The sequence below is a fragment of the Salvia miltiorrhiza genome, chromosome 5 (assembly GCF_028751815.1).
Source record: "Salvia miltiorrhiza cultivar Shanhuang (shh) chromosome 5, IMPLAD_Smil_shh, whole genome shotgun sequence".
Classification (NCBI taxonomy): Eukaryota; Viridiplantae; Streptophyta; class Magnoliopsida; order Lamiales; family Lamiaceae; genus Salvia; species Salvia miltiorrhiza.
The window spans coordinates 37,478,424-37,503,984 of record NC_080391.1 but is presented as its reverse complement, the minus strand read 5'-3'; the positions used below and the strand labels follow the sequence as shown (position 1 = coordinate 37,503,984).

The window sequence follows — 25,561 nt, the reverse complement described above, 5'->3', positions numbered from 1 at the left end:
AAAGGCACGAGAGAGTGAGATTATTAGAGTGACAAAAGCCATTGAATTGTGTGATACACGAGTGCTGAGTGATTTCATCTTGAGTGATACACGAGTGTTTGTGAGGTGGTGAGGTCCTTTTATTTTGTTTCACTAACCTTTTCTTGTTTTCTGTCTGTCACTATGTCTAAGAAAGATGAACAGGGTGCGGATTTGAGCGATAGTCCTGTTATGGATCCACAGTTAAAACTCGTGGTGGAGGCCCTTCGCTCAGAATTTGGCAAGATGCTACACTCAGAAATCGAGGGAGTGTACGACAAGATCGAGCTGATGGAGCAGTCTCATTCTCGAGAGACCACTTTCACACGAGGAGGCCGCCGTGGGCGAGGAGGCCGTGGTGGTGGAGGAGGTCGATTCCACCGTCAGTATGAGGAGCATGTAGATGATACAGGATTTGACGAAGAGGATGATGGCGGCAGAACGTGGCAAGATAACAATCTGGGCAACATCAAGATGAACGTTCCTCCATTCCAAGGGAAGAATGACCCAGAATTGTATCTTGATTGGGAGAGAAAGGTGGAGCTTATGTTCGATTGCCACAACTATTCAGAGCTCAAGAAGGTGAAGTTGGCAGCCATTGAGTTCTCAGATTATGCACTTGTTTGGTGGGATCAGATGGTGACGAGTAGGAGGAGAAACAGTGAGCCGCCCATTCAGACTTGGCAGGAGATGAAGGCTGTGATGAGGAAGCGTTTTGTGCCAAATCATTACTACCGCGAGCTTTTCAACAAGTTGCAGACTTTGAGGCAAGGCAGTCGGAGTGTGGATGAGTACTATAAGGAGATGGAGGTTGCCATGATTCGAGCCAATGTGGTGGAGGAGCGAGAGGCGACCATGGCTAGATTCTTGACTGGTTTGCATTGGGATATTCGTGATAAGGTGGAGTTGCAGCACTACGTTGAGTTGGAGGACATGGTTCACATGGCCATCAAGATCGAGAATCAACTCAAGAGGAGGGGCAACAACAGCAGCAACCAGCGCCAGAATCAGGGCAATTGGAGGCAATCGCAACCAGTTTCTAATGGTTCCTCGTCAAAAGGGAATCAATGGAAAAGGGAGGCACCGCCGCGAGAGGAGAAGAAGCCGTTTGTTAGATCCCGACCCGAGGGATCCGGTGCAGCAAATCAGGGCAGTCCGGCCGTTTCTGATGGTCGAAATCGAGATAAGAAGTGCTTCAAGTGCCAAGGCTTCGGGCATATTATGAGTGACTGCCCGAACAGGAGAATTATGATCTTGAGAGATGACGGCGAAGTCGTGACGGATGGTGATGAGACCGATCCTGATATGCCGAAATTGGAGGATGGAGATGGTACCGATGATGAGGAGGAGTGTGAGGAGATTTTCGCGCCCAATGGACAGCTTTTTGTAGCTAGGAGAGCCTTGAGTGTCCAAACTCAACCCGATGAGCGAGAGCAGCGGGAGAACCTCTTTCACACGAGATGTCTTGTTCAAGACAAGGTATGTAGTGTGATCATTGATGGCGGGAGTTGCACGAATGTGGCTAGTAGAGCCATGGTTGAGAGATTGGGGCTGACCACGGAGAAGCATTCCAAGCCATATCGTTTGCAGTGGCTGAATGAGACAGGCGTCATCAAAGTGACCAAGCAAGTGAAGGTTCCGTTTCGCATTGGGAAGTATGAGGATGAGGTTGTGTGTGATGTGATCCCTATGCAAGCGAGCCATATCCTGTTGGGGCGACCGTGGCAGTTTGATCGCCGTGTTATTCATGATGGCTTCACCAACAAATATTCATTTGAGTACAAGCAGAAAAAGGTGTCGCTTGTTCCTCTTACTCCTAAACAAGTTTATGAGGATCAAGTGCAATTGCAAAAGGAGGCGGACAAGGTGAAGTCAAAGGAGCCGCCCGTGGAGAAGAAGGAGAATGGGTTGATTCATAAGTCCTTTCTTGCTAGGGCTAGTGATTTGAAGTGGTGTGTACAGGAGGAGAGGCCGATCATGTTGTTGCGATATCAGGAGAACTTGGTTATTACTCACGATCTCTCTTCTCTACCCCCTTCTATTCGTTCTGTTTTGCAGGAGTTTGATGATGTTTTTCCCGACGATACACCTGCCGGTTTACCACCAATTCGAGGGATTGAGCATCAGATTGACTTTGTGCCCGGCGCTACACTGCCGAACCGACCCGCTTACCGAACCAATCCGGAGGAGACAAAGGAGTTGGAGAGGCAAATTGGCGAGTTATTGGCCAAAGGGCATGTGAGGGAGAGTTTGAGTCCTTGTGCGGTACCCGTTCTACTTGTACCAAAGAAGGACTCGTCTTTGAGGATGTGCTGTGATTGCCGAGCCATAAATAACATCACGGTAAAGTATCGCCATCCTATCCCTCGTTTAGATGATATGCTAGATGAGTTGCATGGTTCTTGTGTCTTTTCTAAGATCGATTTGCGTAGTGGATACCATCAGATTAGGATTAAGGAAGGTGATGAATGGAAAACTGCTTTTAAGACAAAACTTGGTTTGTATGAGTGGTTAGTTATGCCTTTTGGTTTGACTAATGCGCCTAGTACGTTCATGCGTCTTATGAATCATGTTTTGCGAGCTTTCATTGGCAGATTTGTTGTTGTCTACTTTGATGATATCCTCATTTATAGCCAGAATCATGATGACCATGTTGAACATTTAAGGTCTGTTATGGATGTGCTTCGCAAGGAAAAGTTGTTTGCTAACCTTAAGAAGTGCATTTTCGGTACGGACAAGCTTGTGTTTCTTGGTTTTGTTGTTAGTGCACAGGGTGTACAGGTTGATGACGAGAAGATACGAGCTATCCAAGAGTGGCCAACGCCGGCGAACGTTGCAGCAGTTCGAAGCTTTCATGGACTTGCTAGCTTCTATAGGCGATTCGTGCCTCATTTTAGCAGTGTTGCAGCACCTTTGACGGAAGTCATCAAGAAGAATGTGGAGTTTAAGTGGGGCAAGGCGCAAGAGGATGCGTTTCAGCAGTTGAAATACAAATTGACCCACGCCCCGGTATTATCTCTTCCTAATTTCTCCAAATCTTTTGAGATTGAATGTGATGCTTCTGGTGTTGGCATTGGTGCAGTGTTGATGCAAGAGAGACGACCCATTGCGTACTTCAGCGAGAAGCTAAACGGGGCGACGTTGAGTTATCCCACGTATGATAAGGAGCTGTACGCATTGGTGAGAGCTTTGTAAACGTGGCAGCACTACTTGTGGCCCAATGAGTTCGTCATTCACACGGATCACGAGTCGTTGAAACACTTGAAGGGGCAGCACAAGTTGAACAAGCGGCATGCGAGGTGGATGGAATTCATTGAGACGTTTCCCTACGTCATCAAATACAAGCAAGGTAAAGAGAATGTGGTGGCTGACGCACTTTCTCGGAGGTATGCCTTGATCTCTACCTTAGATGCTAAGTTGCTTGGTTTTGAGTGCATCAAGAGTTTGTATGAGCATGATGATGATTTTGGTGAGATTTATATAGCATGTGCGAGAGCTGCTAGTGGAGAGTATTTTAGGCATGATGACTATCTTTTTAGGAAGAATAAGTTATGTGTTCCTAAATGTTCTTTACGTGAGTTGTTATTGCTTGAGTCTCATGGTGGAGGTTTGATGGGACATTTTGGCATTGCTAAGACTTTAGCTGTTCTGCATGAGCATTTCTTTTGGCCTCATATGAAACGTGATGTTGAGAGAATTTGTGGTCGATGTGTTACATGTAAACAAGCTAAGTCTAGGGTGAGTTCCCATGGATTGTATACACCATTGCCTATTCCTACAGCACCTTGGATTGATATTTCTATGGATTTTGTGTTAGGTTTGCCTAGGACTAAGCGTGGTCGAGATTCCATCTTTGTGGTTGTTGATCGATTTTCTAAGATGGCACATTTCATTCCATGTCATAAATCTGATGATGCATCTCATGTAGCTGATCTATTCTTTAGAGAGATTGTTAGATTGCATGGCATGCCTAGGACTATTGTTTCTGATAGGGATTCGAAGTTCTTGAGCTACTTTTGGAAGACTTTGTGGTGTAAGTTGGGTACTAAACTTTTGTTTTCTACTACTTGTCATCCACAAACTGATGGTCAAACAGAGGTAGTGAATAGGACTTTGTCTACTTTGCTTAGAGCCATTATCAAGAAGAACATTAAGTCTTGGGAAGATTGTTTGCCTCATGTTGAGTTTGCTTATAATCGTTCTGTTCATTCTGCTACTCAATTTTCGCCATTTGAGATTGTGTATGGATTTAATCCTTTGACTCCATTGGATTTATCTCCCTTACCTGAGCATGAGTATACTAACCTTGATGGCAAGAAAAAGGCTGATTTTGTGAAGCAGATTCATGAGAAGGCAAGGATGAATATTGAGAGGCGCACGAAGCAGTATGCCGAGCGCGCCAACCAAGGACGTCGCAAAGTAGTGTTTGAGCCCGGTGATTGGGTATGGCTGCACATGCGCAAGGAAAGGTTTCCATTGCAGCGGAGATCCAAGTTACTTCCTAGAGGCGACGGGCCATTTCAAGTGTTGGAGCGCATCAATGACAATGCCTACAAGTTGGACTTACCAGGTGAGTATAATGTGAGTGCTTCTTTTAATGTGACTGATTTGAGTCCTTTTGATGTAGGTGATGCTTTGGATTTGAGGACAAATCCTCTTCAAGAGGAGGGGAATGATGCAGCCCAAGGTTCGTTGGTGCAAGACCCGGTGCATGTTCCTGTTGGTCCGGTTACAAGAGCACGAGCCAAGAAGTTCAAGGAGAGCTTGATGAGCTTAGTTCAAGAAGTGTGGGCTCAAGAGTTGATGAAGAAACCCATTGGAGATGGTGGAGTCGGCCCAAGTCTAATTAATCTCATTACATGCGAGTGGGCCGAAGCTTGAAGATGTGATTTATTTTGAAGACTTCTTTTATTTAGTTTAACTTTGCTATTTTTCGCAGCCCATGAGTTATAGGGCCTTGTTATTTTCGGATTTATTTAGTAAGGGCCTTGTTTGGCTTATTAGGGCTTGTTTTTAAGTTGTTTCCTTATTAGATTAGGTTTAGCCTTTGCCTATATAAGGCTTCTATGTGTTGGACGAATTGTTCAGCCTACCTTTAATCAAATTGTGAGTTTTTATTCTCTCTTGAGAGTTTCGAATTCTTCTTGATTTTTTCCAAGACGAATTCAATTTATCGACGTAACGACGAGATCAACCAACCCTCGTCGGGTGTCATTCAGCGTCCCCGAGTTGCTGCGTCAACTGCACGTTGGGGTATAGGGCATTCAGTCGCCTATATCATTCCGTGGGTTAGATTCAGAGGTTTTGGGATTCCATCCTTTCCGTTCCAGTTCAGTCTTCCGCGTGCGTTGTGTTCGATCGATCGGCAAGGATCGTATCAATGAGCATGTTGACTTACTTGATCTAGACTCAACTTAAAAAGGAATGACTAGTATACAGAGCAGAAGAAGGCTGCTCTGATACCACTCTGTCGCGGCCGCGCCCGCTAGGGATAGCGAGTTCGGGGAAATCGCGACGAAGGGAGGGGATTTAGAAGCGGGAGTAGAAAGGGGGCGTATCTAACCTTGATGTCTCGACTTTGTATAAGTAAAACGTTCCAAAACAACATAAGACAATAATTTAACAACAACAGATATTGAAGGAGTTCAAGGGGACATATATTACTAACCCAAACGGGTACCTAAGGAGTTTGAAGACATAGCCAAACCATACATATTGTTTTGATAAACGACATGGTATCTAACATAAATCAGTGTATGCAGCGGAATAACAATAACTCGGGCATATGTATGAAGACATACACCCTGCTCTGATATACTCGTCCTAGCTCAACAAAAGCTCCGCTTGCACACCACATCCCCGATCACAGCTCAACCTGCACATTTAGAAATACATGCAGGGCTAAGTACGAAAGTACTTAGTGGACACATGCCGAAATATACATACATATATACATTATATTGTCAAGCCTTTTAACAGTAGTAAGATACGAGGGTTTTCCTGTAAAGACTCGTATTTACCAAAATATCATTTCTTTCATAAATAACCCGGGTAGGCATTTTAACATCATTAATCACCATATCAGTAACTCGTGCCGTGAGGTAGGCCTCCCTCTACGGACACTGTGATCGGCCAACCCGCTAGATGACTCACGATCACAAGGGTGTACACTAATTCCGAAGGGATTTGCGGTCCCATCCAGAATCCGAATTCGATTAGCATCAGATAGGTAATTAACAACAAAACATAAAGCATTTAGGCACTGACAATATCATTTCAAAATCTTAAGCATAAAAATTGTAACAATGCAATAATATGGTTTTAGTTTATACGTAAGAAAGCCTCACCTGGTAATGTGACTCACGTCTAAGCCTTAAACTCTTTGCGTTCAACCTTAATTGAAAAGAATAACGCAAGGTCTTAGACCGTGGAAGAATTTAACATAAAAGGGGATGCATAATGTAATTATGCATGGCTCATATTCCTCTTCATTAGACTTAGGGAAACTAGTTCTTGTTATTAAAACAATTAAGCCAACTAGGTTTTGTTTCATGAATTCAAGTAATTACTAATGATTTACTCTCTTTAGGGGTGTTCTTAATTACTAATTTAATACTAAACTCTCTTCGTAAGTAAAGGAAAAGAAATGAAACTCAAACACCCTAAGTTCTTCTCTCCATCTCGCGTCTGCTCTGCCTCGTTGTTCTCTTCTCTCTCTCGCGGTCCGTTCCGCTTCTCCGCCCTCGGCTCTGGAGGTCAGCCCTGGCTTCTTGGTCAGCTCTGGCTGAGATAGCTTGGCGGCGAAGTGATCCCTCGGGCGAGACCATTCCTCTGGTCTTGCATTTTTCTCCGCCCTGGTGCCCGTGATTTCTCTGCTCTGGCCGCCAGCGATTTCTCTGCTCTGGCGCCAGCGATTCCTCTGCTCTAGCGCCAGCGATTCCTCTGGCGCCTTGACTCCTCTGGCGCCTGGACTCCTCTGGAGCCTCGACTCTTCTGGCAACGCGATTTCTCTGGCGAAGCAAGTCCTCTGGCAACGCGATTTCTCTGGCGAAGCGAGTCCTCTGGCAATGCGATTTCTCTGGCAAAGCGAGTCCTCTGGCAACGCGATTTCTCTGGCGAAGTGAGTCCTCTGGCAACGCGATTTCTCTGGCGAAGCGAGTCCTCTGGCGACGCGATTTCTCTGGCGAAGCGAGTCCTCTGGCGACGCGATTTCTCTGGCGAAGCGAGTCCTCTGGCGACGCGATTTCTCTGGACTGGACGACTCGGTTCCGCTGGCCTCGTACCCACTGGACTTGTCCCCGCTGGACTTGTCCTCACTGGACTCATCCCCAGTGGACTTGTCCTTGCTGGACTCGTCCCCTCTGGACTTGTCCTTGCTTTACTCGTCCTCGTTGGACTCGTCCCCTCTGGACTTGTCCTCGCTGGTCTGGGAAAAGCGACGGGGACTCCAGTTTCCAAAACCAGAATTCTCCATCCTTATCTCGCCTCGACTCTCATTCATACACAGACCTTAATCTATTCCTATGTGATCATGCTGTGCTTGTTCAAGTTCATCTACGTTTAAAGCCTAAAGTTCTCATCGTTTAATCAAAGTTTCAAGTCGTGGTTCTACCGGAAAGTGACCTATCATGCTCCTAGTGTTCGTGTTTTTCATGCTGAAAAGAGTAGTATTAGAGGTCGGGAGTTACCTGTTGTCGCGCGCTTTGGTCGGACAAGCACGATGGATCCTCGCTTCTTCGATCGCCGAGGTTCAGACTGAAAATGGGGTTATTGTTCTTAGGCTGGAACAGATGGAAGGGAACACGGCGAAGGGGAGGAAAAGGGCCGTGTCTTACCTTTAAAGGTGCAGCGAAGATCTTGGTCTTCTCTTCTCCGTGGAAGGCGTCGAGAGAGTGATGGAGCTCTTGAAACTTGCTGCTGGATTTTTAAGAGTGCCGAAGGAATGAAAGGGTGGCACGAAGGGTTGAAGGGGAGTTTAAATAGGGGAGCTCGGCTGGTGTACTCGAGTGCCTAAGGGTGGCAGCTCTGGCTGGTATTGCGTGGCATAGGGGAGGCTCTTCAGTTGCTCGCCCAATGGAGGGGCTGCTGCTGCTCTGACGTTGCTGCTGCTGTTCTGACGTTGCTGCTGCTGTTGCAGCGTGGAGGTGGAGTGCGGCTCTTCGGCTGCTGCCCAATGGGAGGAGCTGCAGCTGGCGTGGAAAGAGAGGGGGGGTGCTGCTGCTGTGCAGGGCAGCGCCGGCGTGGACTCGGCTGGTTGGGCAGCGCTGCTGCTGTGCAGGGCGGCGCTGGCGTGGACTTGGCTGGTTGGGCGGCGCTGGCGTGGAGTGAGGGGAGAGCTGCTTGTTGCAGCTTTGCGTGGGGAAAGGAGGGTGGCCTTTCGGCTGCTGCCCAATGGGAGGAGCTGCCATGGCTGGCGCCCTTATCCCTCTTTTCTCTCTCTCCCTTTTTCCTTCTCTTTCTAATCATTGTGTTGGTAGGATTGGGTGAGAGGGAAAAGTCTAATTAAAAACCCTTCAGGGTTGATTTTCTCAGTATTAGAAATACTGTTTTCGAAAGTCGATAATGCTAAATTAAATCCGTAGATTTAATTCGTTCGCTATTCTCAGACATAAATTAAATCCGTAGATTTAATTATCCTCAAAGTCGGAATTAAATCACGACTTGATCAACCATGTGCACTAGACTCCATCATGAAAGATAACACAACTTAGCTAAGTTGGTTAAAACTCAGATTAATAATCATTCATCACTCAAAGATTCTCATCGCGGTTTTAAACACGCGAAATAAAATAAACAAGCATACTGATAGCTAAGTAACTTTGTCACAGAGATTCATAAATTCAGAAACATAATAGGAAACATAAAACTTTAATCACTAGCAGATAGGTAAATAAACACACAATACTGTACTCAAAATACTGATAAAAGAGTGGGTTACTACAGGGAGTGTACGACAAGATTGAATTGATGGAGCAGTCTCATTCTCGAGAGACCAATTTCACACGAGGAGAGGCCGTGGTGGTGGAGGAGGTCGATTCCACCGTCAGTATGAGGAGCATGTCGATGATACCGAATTTGAGGACGAGGACGACGATGGACGAACGCGGCAAGACCACAATCTGGGCAACATCAAGATGAACATTCCTCCCTTCCAAGGGAAGAATGACCCCGAATTGTATCTTGATTGGGAGAGAAAGGTGGAGCTTATGTTCGATTGCCACACCTATTCAGAGCTCAAGAAGATGAAGTTGGCGGCGATTGAGTTCTCCGATTATGCACTTGTTTGGTGGGATCAGCTGGTGACGAGTAGGAGAAGAAATAATGAGCCACCTATTCAAACTTGGCAGGAGATGAAGCCTGTGATGCGGAAACATTTTGTGCCAACTCATTACTACCGCGAGCTTTTCAACAAGTTGCAGACCTTGAGGCAGGGCAGTCGGAGTGTGGATGAGTATTATAAGGAGATGGAGGTTGCCATGATTCGAGCCAATGTGGTGGAGGAGTGAGAGGCGACCATGGCCAGATTCTTGGCTGGTTTGCATTGGGATATTCGTGATAAGGTGGAGTTGCAGCACTACGTTGAGTTGGAGGACATGGTCCACATGGCCATCAAGATCGAGACTCAACTCAAGAGGAGGGGCAACAACAGCAGCAACCAGCGCCAGAGTCAGGGCAAGTGGAGGCCCTCGCAACCAGTTGCTAGCGGTTCCTCATCCAGAGGGATCCCCTGGTAGAAAGAAGCACCGCCGAGAGAGGAGAAGAAGCAGTTCGTTCGGTCCCGACCAGAGGGATCCGGTGCAGCAAATCAGGGCATTTCGGCCGTTGCCGATGGTCGAAATCGAGATAAGAAGTGTTTCAAGTGCCAAGGCTTCGGGCATATTATGAGTGACTGTCCGAATAGGAAAATCATGATCATGCGCGATGACGGCGAAGTTGTGACGGATGGTGATGACACCGATCCTGAAATGCCGAAATTGGAGGATGTCGATGATGCCGCTGATGAGGAGGAGTGTGAGGAGATTTTCGCGCCCAATGGACAACTTTTTGTCGCTAGGAGAGCTTTGAGTGTCCAAACTCAACCCCATGAGCGCGAGCAGAGGGAGAACCTTTTTCACACGAGATGTCTTATTCAAGAAAAGGTATGTAGTGTGATCATTGATGGCGGGAGTTGCACGAATGTGGTTAGTAAAACCATGGTTGAGAGATTGGGGCTGACCACGGAGAAGCATCCCAAGCCGTATCGCAGTGGCTAAACGAGACAGGCATCACCAGAGTGACGAAGCAAGTGAAGGTTCCGTTTCGCATTGAGACGTATGAGGATGCGGTGGTGTGTGATGTGATCCCTATGCAAGCGAGCCACATCCTGTTGGGGCGACCGTGGCAATTTGATCGCCGTGCAATTCATGATGGTTTCACCAACAAATACTCATTTACCTACAAGCAGAAAAAGGTGTCGCTTGTTCCTCTTACTCCTACACAAGTTTATGAGGATCAAGTGCAATTGCAAAAGGAGGCGGACAAACTAAAGTCAAAGGAGCAACCCGTGGAGAAGAAGGAGCAGGGGTTGAGTCATAAGTCCTTTCTTGCTAAGGCTAGTGATTTGAAGTGGTGTGTTCAGGAGGAGAGGCCGATCTTGCTGCTGCGATATCAGGAGAATTTGTTTATGACTAACGATATCTCTTCTCTACCTCCTTCTATTCGTGCTGTGTTGCAGGAGTTTGTTGATGTTTTCCCCGACGATACACCTACCGGCTTACCACCACTTCGAGGGATTGAGCATCATATTGACTTTGTGCCCGGCGCTACACTGCCGAACAGACCAGCTTACCACACCAATCCGGAGGAGACGAAGGAGTTGGAGAGGCAAATTGGCGAGTTGTTGGCCAAAGGGCATGTGAGGGAAAGTTTGAGTCCTTGTGCAGTACCAGTTCTCCTTGTACCAAAGAAGGACTCGTCGTGGCGGATGTGCTGTGATTGCCGAGCTATCAACAACATCACGGTAAAATATCGTCATCCCATTCCTCGTTTAGATGATATGCTCGATGAGTTACATGGTTCTTGTGTCTTTTCTAAGATCGATTTGCGTAGTGGATATCATCAGATTAGGATTAAGGAAGGTGATGAATGGAAAACTGCTTTTAAGACAAAACTTGGTTTGTATGAGTGGTTAGTTGTGCCTTTTGGTTTGACTAATGCGCCTAGTACGTTCATACATCTTATGAATCATGTTTTGCGTACTTTCATCGGCAGATTTGTTGTTGTTTACTTTGATGATATCCTCATTTATAGCCAGCTTTTTGATGAGCATGTTGAACATTTGAGGTCTGTTATGGACGTACTTCGAAAGGAAAAGTTGTAAGAAGTGCATTTTTGCTACGGACAAAGCTTGTGTTTCTTGGTTTTGTTGTTAGTGCACAGGGTGTACAGGTTGATGAGGAGAAGATACGAGCTATCCAAGAGTGGCCAACACCGATGAACATTGCAGCAGTTCGAAGCTTTCATGCTCTTGCTAGCTTCTATAGGCGATTCGTGCCTCACTTCAGCAGTGTTGCTGCACCTTTGACGGAAGTCATCAAGATGCATGTAGAGTTTAAATGTGATATGGATAGAAGTGGACGAAGGACCCGTTGGATATAATGACCCAAGAACCCGACGTATGTGAGTAGGCAGCGGACTCCCTAGATCGAGAATCTAGTTTGATCAACCCCTAAGAGCGTAGAAACCTCGACCCGTTGGCTATATAATCAGCCAAGAACCTCGGTATGGATGAACGCCACAAGACCTTGCTCAAGTGTCTTGATAAGTTCTAAAACAAGTGAAAAACTCAACAAAGAGAATTCAACTCACTAAGCAAGAATGCTAATTTTCGTTTATATCAATGGTCCTCTAATACAAGTGATTAACAAGACTATTTATAGGCTCAAAAGTGACTTTTGGGAGCCTAACACTAATGTCAATACTTAAGACTCATAATTGAAATAAATACACACTAAAATGTAACCACAAATGGCTCTTCAACTTGGCTGCACATTTTTGGACGAAAATCCTCTTATTTTATCTTCATTTGGGCTTCAAAAATCAAATGTGTAATAAGCCATCACTTCAAGTAGGAACAAGCCCATCAACTTGAATAATATTCACCATTTGGCCCAATGTAGATTGGTCTTGGACTTGGGCTTTAATTTGAGCAACTAACTCCAACACTAATGAACTCCTTTATTTGTTGTGTAGTTGACCCCTTTTTTTATTAACTCAATAACCTGACTTGTAATCGATAAGTTGTCCGGCCCTGCTCACATCAAAATGGGGCAAGGCGCAAGAGGATGCATTTCAGCAGTTAAAATACAAATTGACCCATGCCCCGGTATTATCTCTTCCAAATTTCTCCAAATCTTTTGAGATTGAATGTGATGCTTCTGGTGTTGGTATTGGTGCAGTGTTGATGCAAGAGAGACGACCCATTGCGTACTTCAGCGAGAAGCTAAACGGGGCGACGTTGAGTTATCCCACGTATGATAAGGAGCTGTACGCATTGGTGAGAGCTTTGCAAACATGGCAGCACTAGTTGTGGCCCAACGAGTTTGTCATTCACACGGATCATGAGTCGTTGAAACACTTGAAAGGGCAGCACAAGTTGAACAAGCGGCATGCGAGGTGGATGGAGTTCATTGAGACGTTTCCCTACGTCATCAAATACAAGCAAGGTAAAGAGAATGTGGTGGCTGATGCACTTTCTCGGAGGTATGCCTTGATTTCTACCTTAGATGCTAAGTTGCTTGGTTTTGAGTGTATCAAGAGTTTGTATGCGAGTGATGCCGATTTTGGTGAGATTTATATAGCATGTGCGAGAGCTGCTAGTGGAGAGTATTTTAGGCATGATGACTTTCTTTTTAGGAAGAATAAGTTATGTGTGCCTTGATGCATGCCATGGAGGCCCAAGTTACGTTGCATATGTGGGCTGATTTAATAGAGTCTTTTATTTTGTTTTATCTTATAATTTTCGTGGGTTATGTTAGGGTTGCTGAAATTAGGCCTTAGTTGAGTCAATTTTGAGTTTTATACCTTGTTTTGACTAACGATATGTTTCCTTATTAGATTAGGAGTTATTTTCCATGTTTATTCTCCTAGTTTGGTTAGGTTTTCGCATACCTTATTTGTAGTCTTTATGATGGACGAAAATTAGGGTTTAGATTAGGTTTTAGTTGTTTCCTTATTAGACTAGGTCTCTTTATTGTTGCCTATATATAGGCCTCTTGTTATGAATGAATTATCAACCAATTTTATATCAAATTTCGTGAGTTATCACTTCTCCTTGAGAGTTTCGAATTTTCTCTTGTATATTCCAAGAGAGTTCATTTATCCGGCGTAACGGCGAGTCAACCATCCCTCGTCGCGTGTCATTCATCGTCCCCGAGTTGCTGCGTCAACTTCACGTTGGGGTTTAGGGATCCGTTCGCCTAAATCATTCCGTGGGTTAGATTCAGAGGTTTTGGGATTCCATCTTCTGTTCATTTTTCAAGTCTTCCGTTTGCGTGGTGTTCGATTGACCGGCAAGGATCATATCATGCCTCAATGTTCTTTACGTGAGTTGTTATTGCTTGAGTCTCATGGTGGGGGTTTGATGGGACACTTTGGCATTGCTAAGACTTTGGCTGTTCTGCATGACCATTTCTTTTGGCCTCATATGAAACGTGATGTTGAGAGAATTTGTGGTCGATGTGTTACATGTAAACAAGCTAAGTCTAGGGTGAGTTCCCATGGATTGTATACACTGTTGCCTATTCCTCAAGCACCTTGGATTGATATTTCTATGGATTTTGTGTTAGGCTTGCCTAGGACTGAGCGTGGTCGAGATTCAATCTTTGTGGTTGTGGATCGATTTTCTAAGATGACACATTTTATCCCTTGTCATAAATCTGATGATGCATCTCATGTGGCTGATCTATTCTTTAGAGAGATTGTTAGATTGCATGGCATGCCTAGGACTATTGTTTCTGATCGGGATTCGAAGTTCTTGAGCTATTTTTGGAAGACTTTGTGGTGTAAGTTGGGTACTAAACTTTTGTTTTCTACTACTTGTCATCCACAAACTGATGGTCAAACAGAGGTAGTGAAGAGGAGTTTGTCTACTTTACTTCGAGCCATTATTCACAAGAATATTAAATCGTGGGAAGAGTGTCTCCCTCATGTTGAATTCGCTTATAACCGTGCTGTTCATTCTGCCACTCAGTTTTCTCCATTTGAAATCGCTTATGGGTTTAATCCTTTGACACCTTCGGATTTGACTCCGTTACCCGAGATTGAGCAGGTTAACATGGATGGTCAGCACAGAGCTGACTTCGTGAAGCAGATCCATGAACGTGCCAGAGCCAACATTGAGCACCGCACGCGGCAGTATGCTGAGCAGGCTAATCGAGGTCGTCGCAAAGTAGTGTTTGAGCCAGGCGATTGGGTTTGGCTGCACATGCGCAAGGAAAGATTTCCAGAACAACGGCGTTCCAAGTTACTTCCTAGGGGTGATGGGCCATTTCAAGTATTGGAAAGGATCAATGATAATGCCTACACACTCGATTTACCCGGTGAGTATAATGTGAGCGCTTCGTTCAATGTTTCTGATTTAAGTCCCTTTGATGTAGGCGATGCTGTGGATTTGAGGGCAAATCCTTTTCAAGAAAGGGGGAATGATGCAGAGACTAGGATGCAGAGCAGAGCCGAATTTCAAAGGCTGCACAGAGTGAGGACCCGGTACACGTGCCCGTTGGTCCGGTGACGAGAGCTAGAACCAAGACTTTCAAGGCTAATTTAATGACATTGGTGGAGGAAGTCTGGAGGCAAGAGCTGAAAAGACCAATTGGAGAAGGACCGACAGATCGGAGCTCAAAGGTAGTAAGCCTTATTGCTTACCGAGCCGAACCGCCAGAGCAGACTCGATTCCTCTGGCTTTGCCAGAGCAGCGGAATCATGCCATCCAGAAAAGACTCGATTTCTCTGGCTTTGCCAGAGCAGCGGAATCACGCCGTCAGAGAAGACTCGATTCCTCTGGCTTTGCCAGAGCAGCGGAATCACGCCGTCAGAGAAGACTCGATTCTTCTGGCTTTGCCAGAGCAGCGGAATCGTGACATCTGAGAAGACTCGATTCCTCTGGCCTTGCCACGGCAGCGGAATCAACCCGCCCCAAGAATACTTGATTCCTCTGGCATTGCCCGAGCAGAGGAATCATTCCACCAGAGCAGACTTATTTCCTCTGCATTTTTTCCAGAGCAGATGGATTTCTCGCTTGGTTTCTTTTGACTTGCTGAACAAGTTCCGTTATTTCTTTATTTTTGTTTATTTCCTTTTTACGTAGGGTTTCCTGTTCCCTATAAATAGGGATGCTATGTGTTGGACAAAGGCAGACAATTTTGATAATATAACAGTGAGTTTAATTCTCTCTCAAGTTTTGAATTCTTCTTGTCAAACAAGGATTCAACCTATCGACGAATCGACGAGTTCATCATCCCTCGTCGTGTGTCATTCAGCGTCTTCGAGTTACTGTGTCAAATGCACGTTGGGGTCTAGGGATTCGTTCGCCTAGATCATTTCGTGGTTTAGATTCAGGGGTTTTGAGGCATTCCATCCTTTATCAGTCTTTTCAATTTTATCCGTTCAATTTCAGTCTTCCGCTTACAAATCAAATAGATCGGTGATTTCCATATCTGTTACGTTATTGCTTGTGTTTTCCGGTGAAACTCCATAATCACCGGGCAAGTTCATATCAGCCGGGTACAAAGGAGACTAATTCCTTGTCTCAGGAGGTTCCTTCGGAGGACTCCTCTCGCGCCCCAGTGGCTGTTTCATCGGGTATCTCCACGTTTAATACGTTCGAGGCTCTTGAGGAGGGGCTGGAGACGGAGGTTGGGAAAGGACCAAATGATATGAGTATCATCAAGGACTCTTCTGTGAATCATGTGGAACGCTCCTTGGCTGTCGTGCGCTCCTTGAGTAAGAGTATTGAGGTAGTATCGGCGGAGGCGGATCTCTCTGGCTCGGACTGATGCATGCCATGGAGGCCCAAGTTACGTTGCATATGTGGGCTGATTTAATAGAGTCTTTTATTTTGTTTTATCTTATAATTTTCGTGGGTTATGTTAGGGTGGCTGAAATTAGGCCTTAGTTGAGTCAATTTTGAGTTTTATACCTTGTTTTGACTAAGGATATGTTTCCTTATTAGATTAGGAGTTATTTTCCATGTTTATTCTCCTAGTTTGGTTAGGTTTTCGCATACCTTATTTGTAGTCTTTATGATGGACGAAAATTAGGGTTTAGATTAGGTTTAGTTGTTTCCTTATTAGACTAGGTCTCTTTATTGTTGCCTATATAAAGGCCTCTTGTTATGAACGAATGATCAACCAATTTTATATCAAATTTCGTGAGTTATCACTTCTCCTTGAGAGTTTAGAATTTTCTCTTGTATATTCCAAGAGAGTTCATTTATCCGGCGTAACGGCGAGTCAACCATCCCTCGTCGCGTGTCATTCATCCTCCCCGAGTTGCTGCGTCAATTTCACGTTGGGGTTTAGGGATTCGTTCGCCTAAATCATTCCGTGGGTTAGATTCAGAGGTTTTGGGATTCCATCTTCTGTTCGTGTTTTCAGTCTTCCGCTTGCGTATTCGATTTGATCGGCCAGAATCATATCATCTGAATGATGCATGCCATGGAGGCCCAAGTTACGTTGCATATGTGGGCTGATTTAATAGAGTCTTTTATTTTGTTTTATCTTATAATTTTCGTGGGTTATGTTAGGGTGGCTGAAATTAGGCCTTAGTTGAGTCAATTTTGAGTTTTATACCTTGTTTTGACTAAGGATATGTTTCCTTATTAGATTAGGAGTTATTTTCCATGTTTATTATCCTAGTTTGGTTAGGTTTTCGCATACCTTATTTGTAGTCTTTATGATGGACGAAAATTAGGGTTTAGATTAGGTTTAGTTGTTTCCTTATTAGACTAGGTCTCTTTATTGTTGCCTATATAAAGGCCTCTTGTTATGAACGAATGATCAACCAATTTTATATCAAATTTCGTGAGTTATCACTTCTCCTTGAGAGTTTAGAATTTTCTCTTGTATATTCCAAGAGAGTTCATTTATCCGGCGTAACGGCGAGTCAACCATCCCTCGTCGCGTGTCATTCATCCTCCCCGAGTTGCTGCGTCAATTTCACGTTGGGGTTTAGGGATTCGTTCGCCTAAATCATTCCGTGGGTTAGATTCAGAGGTTTTGGGATTCCATCTTCTGTTCGTGTTTTCAGTCTTCCGCTTGCGTATTCGATTTGATCGGCCAGAATCATATCATCTGAATGATGCATGCCATGGAGGCCCAAGTTACGTTGCATATGTGGGCTGATTTAATAGAGTCTTTTATTTTGTTTTATCTTATAATTTTCGTGGGTTATGTTAGGGTGGCTGAAATTAGGCCTTAGTTGAGTCAATTTTGAGTTTTATACCTTGTTTTGACTAAGGATATGTTTCCTTATTAGATTAGGAGTTATTTTCCATGTTTATTATCCTAGTTTGGTTAGGTTTTCGCATACCTTATTTGTAGTCTTTATGATGGACGAAAATTAGGGTTTAGATTAGGTTTAGTTGTTTCCTTATTAGACTAGGTCTCTTTATTGTTGCCTATATAAAGGCCTCTTGTTATGAACGAATGATCAACCAATTTTATATCAAATTTCGTGAGTTATCACTTCTCCTTGAGAGTTTAGAATTTTCTCTTGTATATTCCAAGAGAGTTCATTTATCCGGCGTAACGGCGAGTCAACCATCCCTCGTCGCGTGTCATTCATCCTCCCCGAGTTGCTGCGTCAATTTCACGTTGGGGTTTAGGGATTCGTTCGCCTAAATCATTCCGTGGGTTAGATTCAGAGGTTTTGGGATTCCATCTTCTGTTCGTGTTTTCAGTCTTCCGCTTGCGTATTCGATTTGATCGGCCAGAATCATATCATCTGGTATCAGTATCCAGGTTTCGTAAGGGTCGAAATTATCCAGTGTTTTGTCTTTCTGTTTGGGTCTTTACGTTCTTGAGAGAGTATGAGTGTGAGTTCAGCAACTCACGGCCATCCGGCAGTTTTTGATGGTTGCAATCGAGATACGAAGTGTCGTACATGTCAGGGATTCGGACCCCATGAGAGCGAGCAGTGGGAGACTCTCTTTCACACGAGAGTTCTTGTCCACGACAAGTTGTGCAGTGTGATCATTGATGGAGAAAGTTGCACGAATGTGGCGAGTAGATACATGGTGGAGAAATCGGGGCTGACCGAGGTGCAACACCCCAAGCCGTATCGTTTGCAATGGCTGAATGAGACCGGCGTCGTCGAGGTTACCACGCAAGTGAAAGTGCCTATTCGCCTTGGCAGGTATGAAGATGAGGTTTTGTGCGATGTTATTCCCATGCAGGCGACCCACATTTTGTTGGGTAGACCGTGGCAGGTCGATAGACGAGCTATTCATGATGAAGTCACCAATAAGTACTCCTTCGCGTATAAGCAAAAGAAGTTGGCAATTGTTTCCCTTAGTCCTCAACAAATTTATGAGGATCACGTGCAACTGCAGCAACGACACAAGGAGGCGGATAAGGTGCAGTCTACGGAGCAGCCGGTCGAGCAAACAGAGATGAAGGTTGAAGTGGAGATTGATAGAGAGGTGGTTGCTCTCCAAGATGAGGCGACCGATCCCGATAGGCCACAATTGGAGGAGACCGACGAAGCAATGGCAGTTGTGGTGGACATCGATCGAGAGGTTGTTGCTGTTGAAGAAGAGGAGCCCAATCTTACATTGCTGCCATTGCAGGATTCACGTGAGAAAGTGCTTGAGGAATATGTTCCAATTCCTTTGGAAGCAAAGGTTTTGCTGATCACGTATGCAAGTGAATTCTTTTGTGCTGAAGCGCCGATGCATGCTACATGGTTGTTCGGAAGAAAAGTGAAGCATGGCAGTATTTTCAACAATAAATTCGTCATGTTCACGTTTCAAGCAAACTCAAAGTTAGAGCCAAAGCATTTGGTTTTTGATCCCGGCATTTGGATTCACAACTTGGATTTGAGGACAAATCCCTTTCAAGAGGAGGGGAATGATGCATGCCATGGAGGCCCAAGTTACGTTGCATATGTGGGCTGATTTAATAGAGTCTTTTATTTTGTTTTATCTTATAATTTTCGTGGGTTATGTTAGGGTGGCTGAAATTAGGCCTTAGTTGAGTCAATTTTGAGTTTTATACCTTGTTTTGACTAAGGATATGTTTCCTTATTAGATTAGGAGTTATTTTCCATGTTTATTCTCCTAGTTTGGTTAGGTTTTCGCATACCTTATTTGTAGTCTTTATGATGGACGAAAATTAGGGTTTAGATTAGGTTTAGTTGTTTCCTTATTAGACTAGGTCTCTTTATTGTTGCCTATATAAAGGCCTCTTGTTATGAACGAATGATCAACCAATTTTATATCAAATTTCGTGAGTTATCACTTCTCCTTGAGAGTTTAGAATTTTCTCTTGTATATTCCAAGAGAGTTCATTTATCCGGCGTAACGGCGAGTCAACCATCCCTCGTCGCGTGTCATTCATCCTCCCCGAGTTGCTGCGTCAATTTCACGTTGGGGTTTAGGGATTCGTTTGCCTAAATCATTCCGTGAGTTAGATTCAGAGGTTTTGGGATTCCATCTTCTGTTCGTGTTTTCAGTCTTCCGCTTGCGTATTCAATTTGATCGGCCAGAATCATATCACGGACCAGTTGGTGGGTTCTTTTTCCCTGACGAAGAACGCGCAACCGGTGCAGTTGGCGGTCACTGGTGCTTTGGCGTCCCTTGGGTCTATCCTCCCCCCATCCGAAGAAAGTTCTGGCAGCTCGTCCCCCTCTACCCCAGGGTCGTGGGGGGAGAGGTGGACGGACCCCGTCCACTGCCGACTCGGGACGATATAGCTATGTTTCTTTTCGTAGTTCCTCCCCGACAGGTGGAATTTCTATTGACCCCCTTGGGAAGAAAGGGGGTGATATTGATAGAAGTGGACGAAGGACCCGTTGGATATAATGACCCAAGAACCCGACGTATATGAGTAGGCAGCGGACTCCCTAGATCGAGAATCTAGTTTGATCAACCCCTAAGAGCGTAGAAACCTCGACCCGTTGGCTATATAATCAGCCAAGAACCTCGGTATGGAAGAACGCCACAAGACCTTGCTCAAGTGTCTTGATAAGTTCTAAAACAAGTGAAAAACTCAACAAAGAGAATTCAACTCACTAAGCATAAGCAATTTTCGTTTATATCAATGGTGTCTCTAAAACAAGTGATTACATGCCTATTTATAGGCTCAAAAAGGTCTCTTGAGAGCCCCACTCCCTTACTACTACTTAAAACCATTAAAACGGCACATAAAATCACAAATGTAACTCCAAAACACTTGGTATGTCTCTTGGACACCAAAAGTCACTTATTAAACATAAAAAAAATAACTTAAAATGAGCATTTTGTGGGCTGCACCCATTTGGACGAAAATGTGGACTTTATTCTTCAATTTGGGCCTCCAAAATATGATAGCTTAATGAGCCCAAACTTCAAGTAGCATCAAGCCCACCAACTTGAATAATATTCACCATTTGGCCCAATGTAGAATTGTCTTGGACTTGGGCTTTAATTTCACCAACTAAAAGCATCATGGACTCCTTTATTCTTTTGGCTCTAGCTCTTGTGATTGGCCCACTTTGAATAATCAAAGGATCCATCTTGTCCTTGGCCAGCTTGGACGCGTCTCCATCATTCCCTTCTTCTTCAAGAGGATTCGTCCTCGAATCTAATTCACCAAAATAAGGAGACAAATCAGCAACATTGAAAGTAGCACTTACATTATACTCACCTGGAAGGTCTAGTTTGTAAGCGTTATCATTCACTCTTGCAACCACTTGGAATGGTCCATCTCCTCTTGGCTGCAACTTAGATTTTCTTTTTGAAGGAAATCTCTCCTTTCTCAAATGTAACCACACCCAATCTCCCGGCTCAAATATGATTTGCTTTCGGCCCTTGTTGGCTTGCTTGATGTATTGCTCCGTTCTTTTCTCAATATTGAGTCTCACCTTTTCATGCAGCTTTTTCACCATTTCAGCTTTGGCTTTCCCGTCAAGACTTGCACGCTCCTCAATTGGTATTGGAATTAGATCAAGTGGACTCAATGGATTAAAACCATAAACAACTTCAAACGGAGAAAAGTTAGTAGCAGAATGAACACTTCGATTATAAGCAAATTCAGCAAAAGATAAGCAATCTTCCCAAGTTTTCAAGTTCTTTTGAATCAAAATTCTAAGTAATTGAGATAAAGTTCTATTAACTACTTCAGTTTGACCATCAGTTTGAGGATGACATGTAGTTGAAAACAGAAGCTTAGTTCCCAATTTATTCCAAAGCACACGCCAAAAATGACTCACAAACTTAGCATCACGATCACTCACAATTGTTCTTGGAACTCCATGCAAACGAACAATTTCTTTGAAAAACAAATCAGCAATGTGAGTTGCATCATCACTCTTATGACATGGAATGAAGTGTGCCATTTTTGAAAATCTATCAACAACCACAAAAATTGAATCCTTACCCCTTCGTGTTCTAGGCAAACCCAAAACAAAGTCCATGGAAATATCCTCCCAAGGTGCACTAGGAATAGGTAATGGTTTATACAAACCATGTGGATGTGATTTTGATTTAGCTTGCATGCAAGTTATGCATCTTCCACAAATTTTCTCAACATCAACACGCATTTTAGGCCAAAAGAAATGTTCATGCAAAACTTCCAAAGTCTTATGAATACCAAAATGTCCCATTAACCCACCCCCATGAGCTTCACGAACAAGCAATTCACGCATGGAACACTTAGGAATGCACAATTTATTTTCTCTAAATAAATAGCCCTCATGCTTATAGAACTTATCAAATGCAGCATGCTCACAAGCTAAATATATAGAACCAAAATCAGAATCATTGGCATACAATTCCTTAATTGACTCAAAACCAAGAAGCTTAGAACTCAAAGTAGTGATCAAAGCATACCTTCGAGACAACGCATCAGCCACAATGTTTTCCTTCCCTTTTTTGTACTTGATCACATATGGAAACGATTCAATGAATTCCACCCACTTAACATGTCTCTTGCTAAGCTTACCTTGACCCTTGAGGTATTTGAGAGATTCATGATCCGTGTGAATTACAAACTCTCTTGGCCACAAGTAATGCTGCCATGTTTCCAAAGCTCTCACCAAAGCATATAACTCTTTGTCGTAGGTTGGATAGTTCAATTGAGCTCCTTTCAACTTTTCGCTAAAATAAGCAATTGGCTTTCCATCCTGCAACAAAACAGCACCGACTCCTACTCCAGAAGCATCACATTCAAGCTCAAACATTCTATCAAAGTTAGGTAATGCAAGAATAGGAGCAGAAGTTAGTTTTTCTTTAAGGAGATTAAAAGCATGTTCTTGTTTTTCCCCCCAATGAAAACCAACATCTTTTTTCACTATCTCATTCAAAGGTGCAGCAATCGTGCTAAAATCCTTAACAAATCTTCTATAGAAACTAGCGAGACCATGAAAACTTCTCACTTGTGCCACATTTTGAGGAATTGGCCATTCTAAGATAGCTTTCACTTTCTCTTTTTCCATTTCAATTCCATTAGCACTCACAACAAAACCAAGAAAAACAACTTTATCCATGCAAAAAGAACACTTTTTAAGATTAGCATACAATGATTCTTTTCTTAAAGTGTCTAAAACAGCACGCAAATGATCAAGATGTTCTTCAACATTTTTGCTATAGATCAAGATGTCTTCAAAGTAAACAACCACAAATTTTCCAATGAAATTTCTCAAAACATGATGCATCAATCTCATGAAAGTACTAGGTGCATTAGTTAATCCAAAAGGCATAACTAACCACTCATACAAACCATACTTTGTTTTGAAAGCAGTTTTCCATTCATCTCCTTCTCGAATTCGAATTTGGTGATAACCACTTTTCAAATCAATTTTACTAAACACAATTGCCCCATATAACTCATCAAGCATATCATCTAGCCTAGGAATAGGATAGCGATACTTTACCGTGATCTTATTAATTGCTCGACAATCCGTGCACATTCTCCACGATCCATCTTTCTTGGACACAACAATCACCGGTACAGCACATGGACTCATGCTCTCACGAATCTTTCCTTTCTCCAGCAACTCTTGGACTTGCCTTTGGATCTCTTTAGTCTCTTCCGGATTGGCCCGATAAGCTGGTCGGTTTGGTAGAACAGCTCCAGGAACAAAGTCAATTTGATGCTCAATACCTCTTAATGGAGGTAATCCACTTGGTTCTTCCTCGGGAAAGACGTCCTCAAACTCCTGCAAAAGAGACACAAAAGTACTAGGCAAAGATGGGGTTAGTTCGTTAGTGCTAAAGAATGACTCTTTGTACACCAAAATGAACACACTCTTTTCTTCGACTATTGCACTCTTTATTTCTTTTGTTCTCACATAAAAATTCTGTTTTTCTTTTCCCTCACTCTTGCTTTTCTCTCGACTCTTTTTTTCACTCGACTCTTTTTTGACTACCTCACTTTTATTGCCCTCAACCTCACAAGCTCTCCTTGCTTGAGACAATTTCTGCTGGTCCTCTTGAACTTGTTGAGGTGTCAAAGAAACAAGCATGATGGATTTGTTGTTGTGCTTGAAGGTGTAGTGATTGCGGAATCCATCATAGGTCACCCTTCGATCAAACTGCCATGGCCTCCCCAAAAGAATGTGACTAGCATGCATTGGCACCACATCACAAAGAACTTCATCTTTATAATTGCCAATAGAAAATGAAATTAGAACTTGTTTGGTCACACGAATTTCACCACATTCATTAAGCCATTGTAGCTTATATGGATGAGGATGCCGTTCAGTTTTTAAGTTCAGTTTCTCCACCATCTCGCCACTTGCAACATTGGTACAACTACCACCATCAATAATTAACATGCAAACTTTACCTTGGACTAAACATCTTGTGTGGAAGATGTTCTCCCTTTGTTCTTCCTCCTGTTTGATTTGCACGTTTAGAGCCCTTCGAACCACCAAAAGCTCACCATGTTCCGGTACAATCTCCTCCAATTGTTCATCATCCTCACCATCATCATCATCATGTTCACTTTCAGATTCGATTTCTCCATTCGGCTTCAAGACCATCACCCTTTTGTTTGGACATTGAGATGCAATATGTCCAACACCTTGACATCGAAAACATTTGATATCTCTATTTCTAGTAGAAGATGTAGATATAGAGATACCTTTGCCCTTTTCGCCTTCGTTGGACTTGAATTTGGACACATCATTTTGAGGTTTAGAGGCTGCCCCAAAATTTGACTTAGACGAAGTCCACTCCTTCGACTTTGAAGATTGAGAACTTGTTGGAAAACTCCTTTGAAATGTTCCCTTCTTCTTCAATTGCCTCTCCACTTTCATGGCCATGTGAACCATATCCTCCAGCTCCACATAGTGTTGTAGGTCCACGATGTTTGCAATCTCCTTATTCAGCCCGCATAGGAATCGAGCCATGGTTGCCTCTCTATCCTCATCAACATTTGCCCTAATCATGGCAATCTCCATCTCTTTGTAGTACTCATCAACAGATTTAGTACCTTGATTCATAGATTGTAATTTTTGATACAATTCACGAAAATAATGAGAAGGTACAAATCTCTTACGCATTATGCTTTTCATTTCCTCCCACGTGGAAATTGGTCTCTCTCGATAGCGCCTTCTATTTGTTGTCAATTGATCCCACCAAACTATTGCATAATCAGTGAATTCAATTGCAGCAAGTCTAACCTTTTTTTCCTCGGAGTAGTTGTGACATTCAAAAATGAGCTCCACCTTTCTCTCCCACTCCAAATAGGCTTCAGGATCACTCCTTCCTTGGAATGTTGGGATCTTCAATTTGATGCTTCCCAAGTCACCATCAACTTCATTTTGATGTCTTCTTCTTCTACCTCCTCCTCGCCTTTCATTTCGATGTGTTGATGTACGATCATCTTCTCCTTCGCTCTCTCCTTCCTCCTCATTCCTCGGTGGTGCTTGAAATTCTAGCCTCTCCAATCGTTCTGTTATATTTTCCATAACAGCTCCAAACCTTGCAAATTGTTGTTGCATGGCTTGCAATGTAAATTCAATAGGATTTGTGTTTTCCATGACCTCACAATTCACTCGTGTATCACACAAAATATATCCTCACACAAACACTCGTGTATCACTCGTAGGCTTTTACCACCCCTCAAATAAACTCACCACTCAATGCCTTTTACCACTCAATTCTCGTTTGTAAGAATTTCAAATGAACTAAAACAAATCAAGAAAGAACAAGACAAGTAAAATTCACCAAACTTCAGCCCTTGGATGCAAGAATTGATATTTTGGAACAAGTGTATGAAACTCCTAAGGAAAAATTGAAGTGAAATAGAAATTTTGGATTTTTTTTTTGGATATATATATATTTTTTTTTCGTTTTTTTTTT

The 25,561-nt window shown here is 43.5% G+C and overlaps 1 protein-coding gene and 1 pseudogene across 1 annotated transcript; one reads left to right on the top strand and one right to left on the bottom strand.

The window, feature by feature from the left end:
• Positions 1-483: 483 nt before the first annotated feature.
• Positions 484-4,821, top strand: LOC131024304 (uncharacterized; annotated as a pseudogene).
• Positions 4,822-23,216: 18,395 nt separating this feature from the next.
• On the bottom strand, positions 23,217-25,239 carry LOC131025874 (uncharacterized). The gene is made up of 2 exons (XM_057955659.1): positions 23,623-25,239; positions 23,217-23,303 (listed from the first exon to the last, which is right to left on the bottom strand). Exons 1-2 carry the CDS (start codon positions 25,237-25,239, stop codon positions 23,217-23,219), a joined length of 1,704 nt encoding a protein of 567 aa, XP_057811642.1.
• Positions 25,240-25,561: the final 322 nt, after the last annotated feature.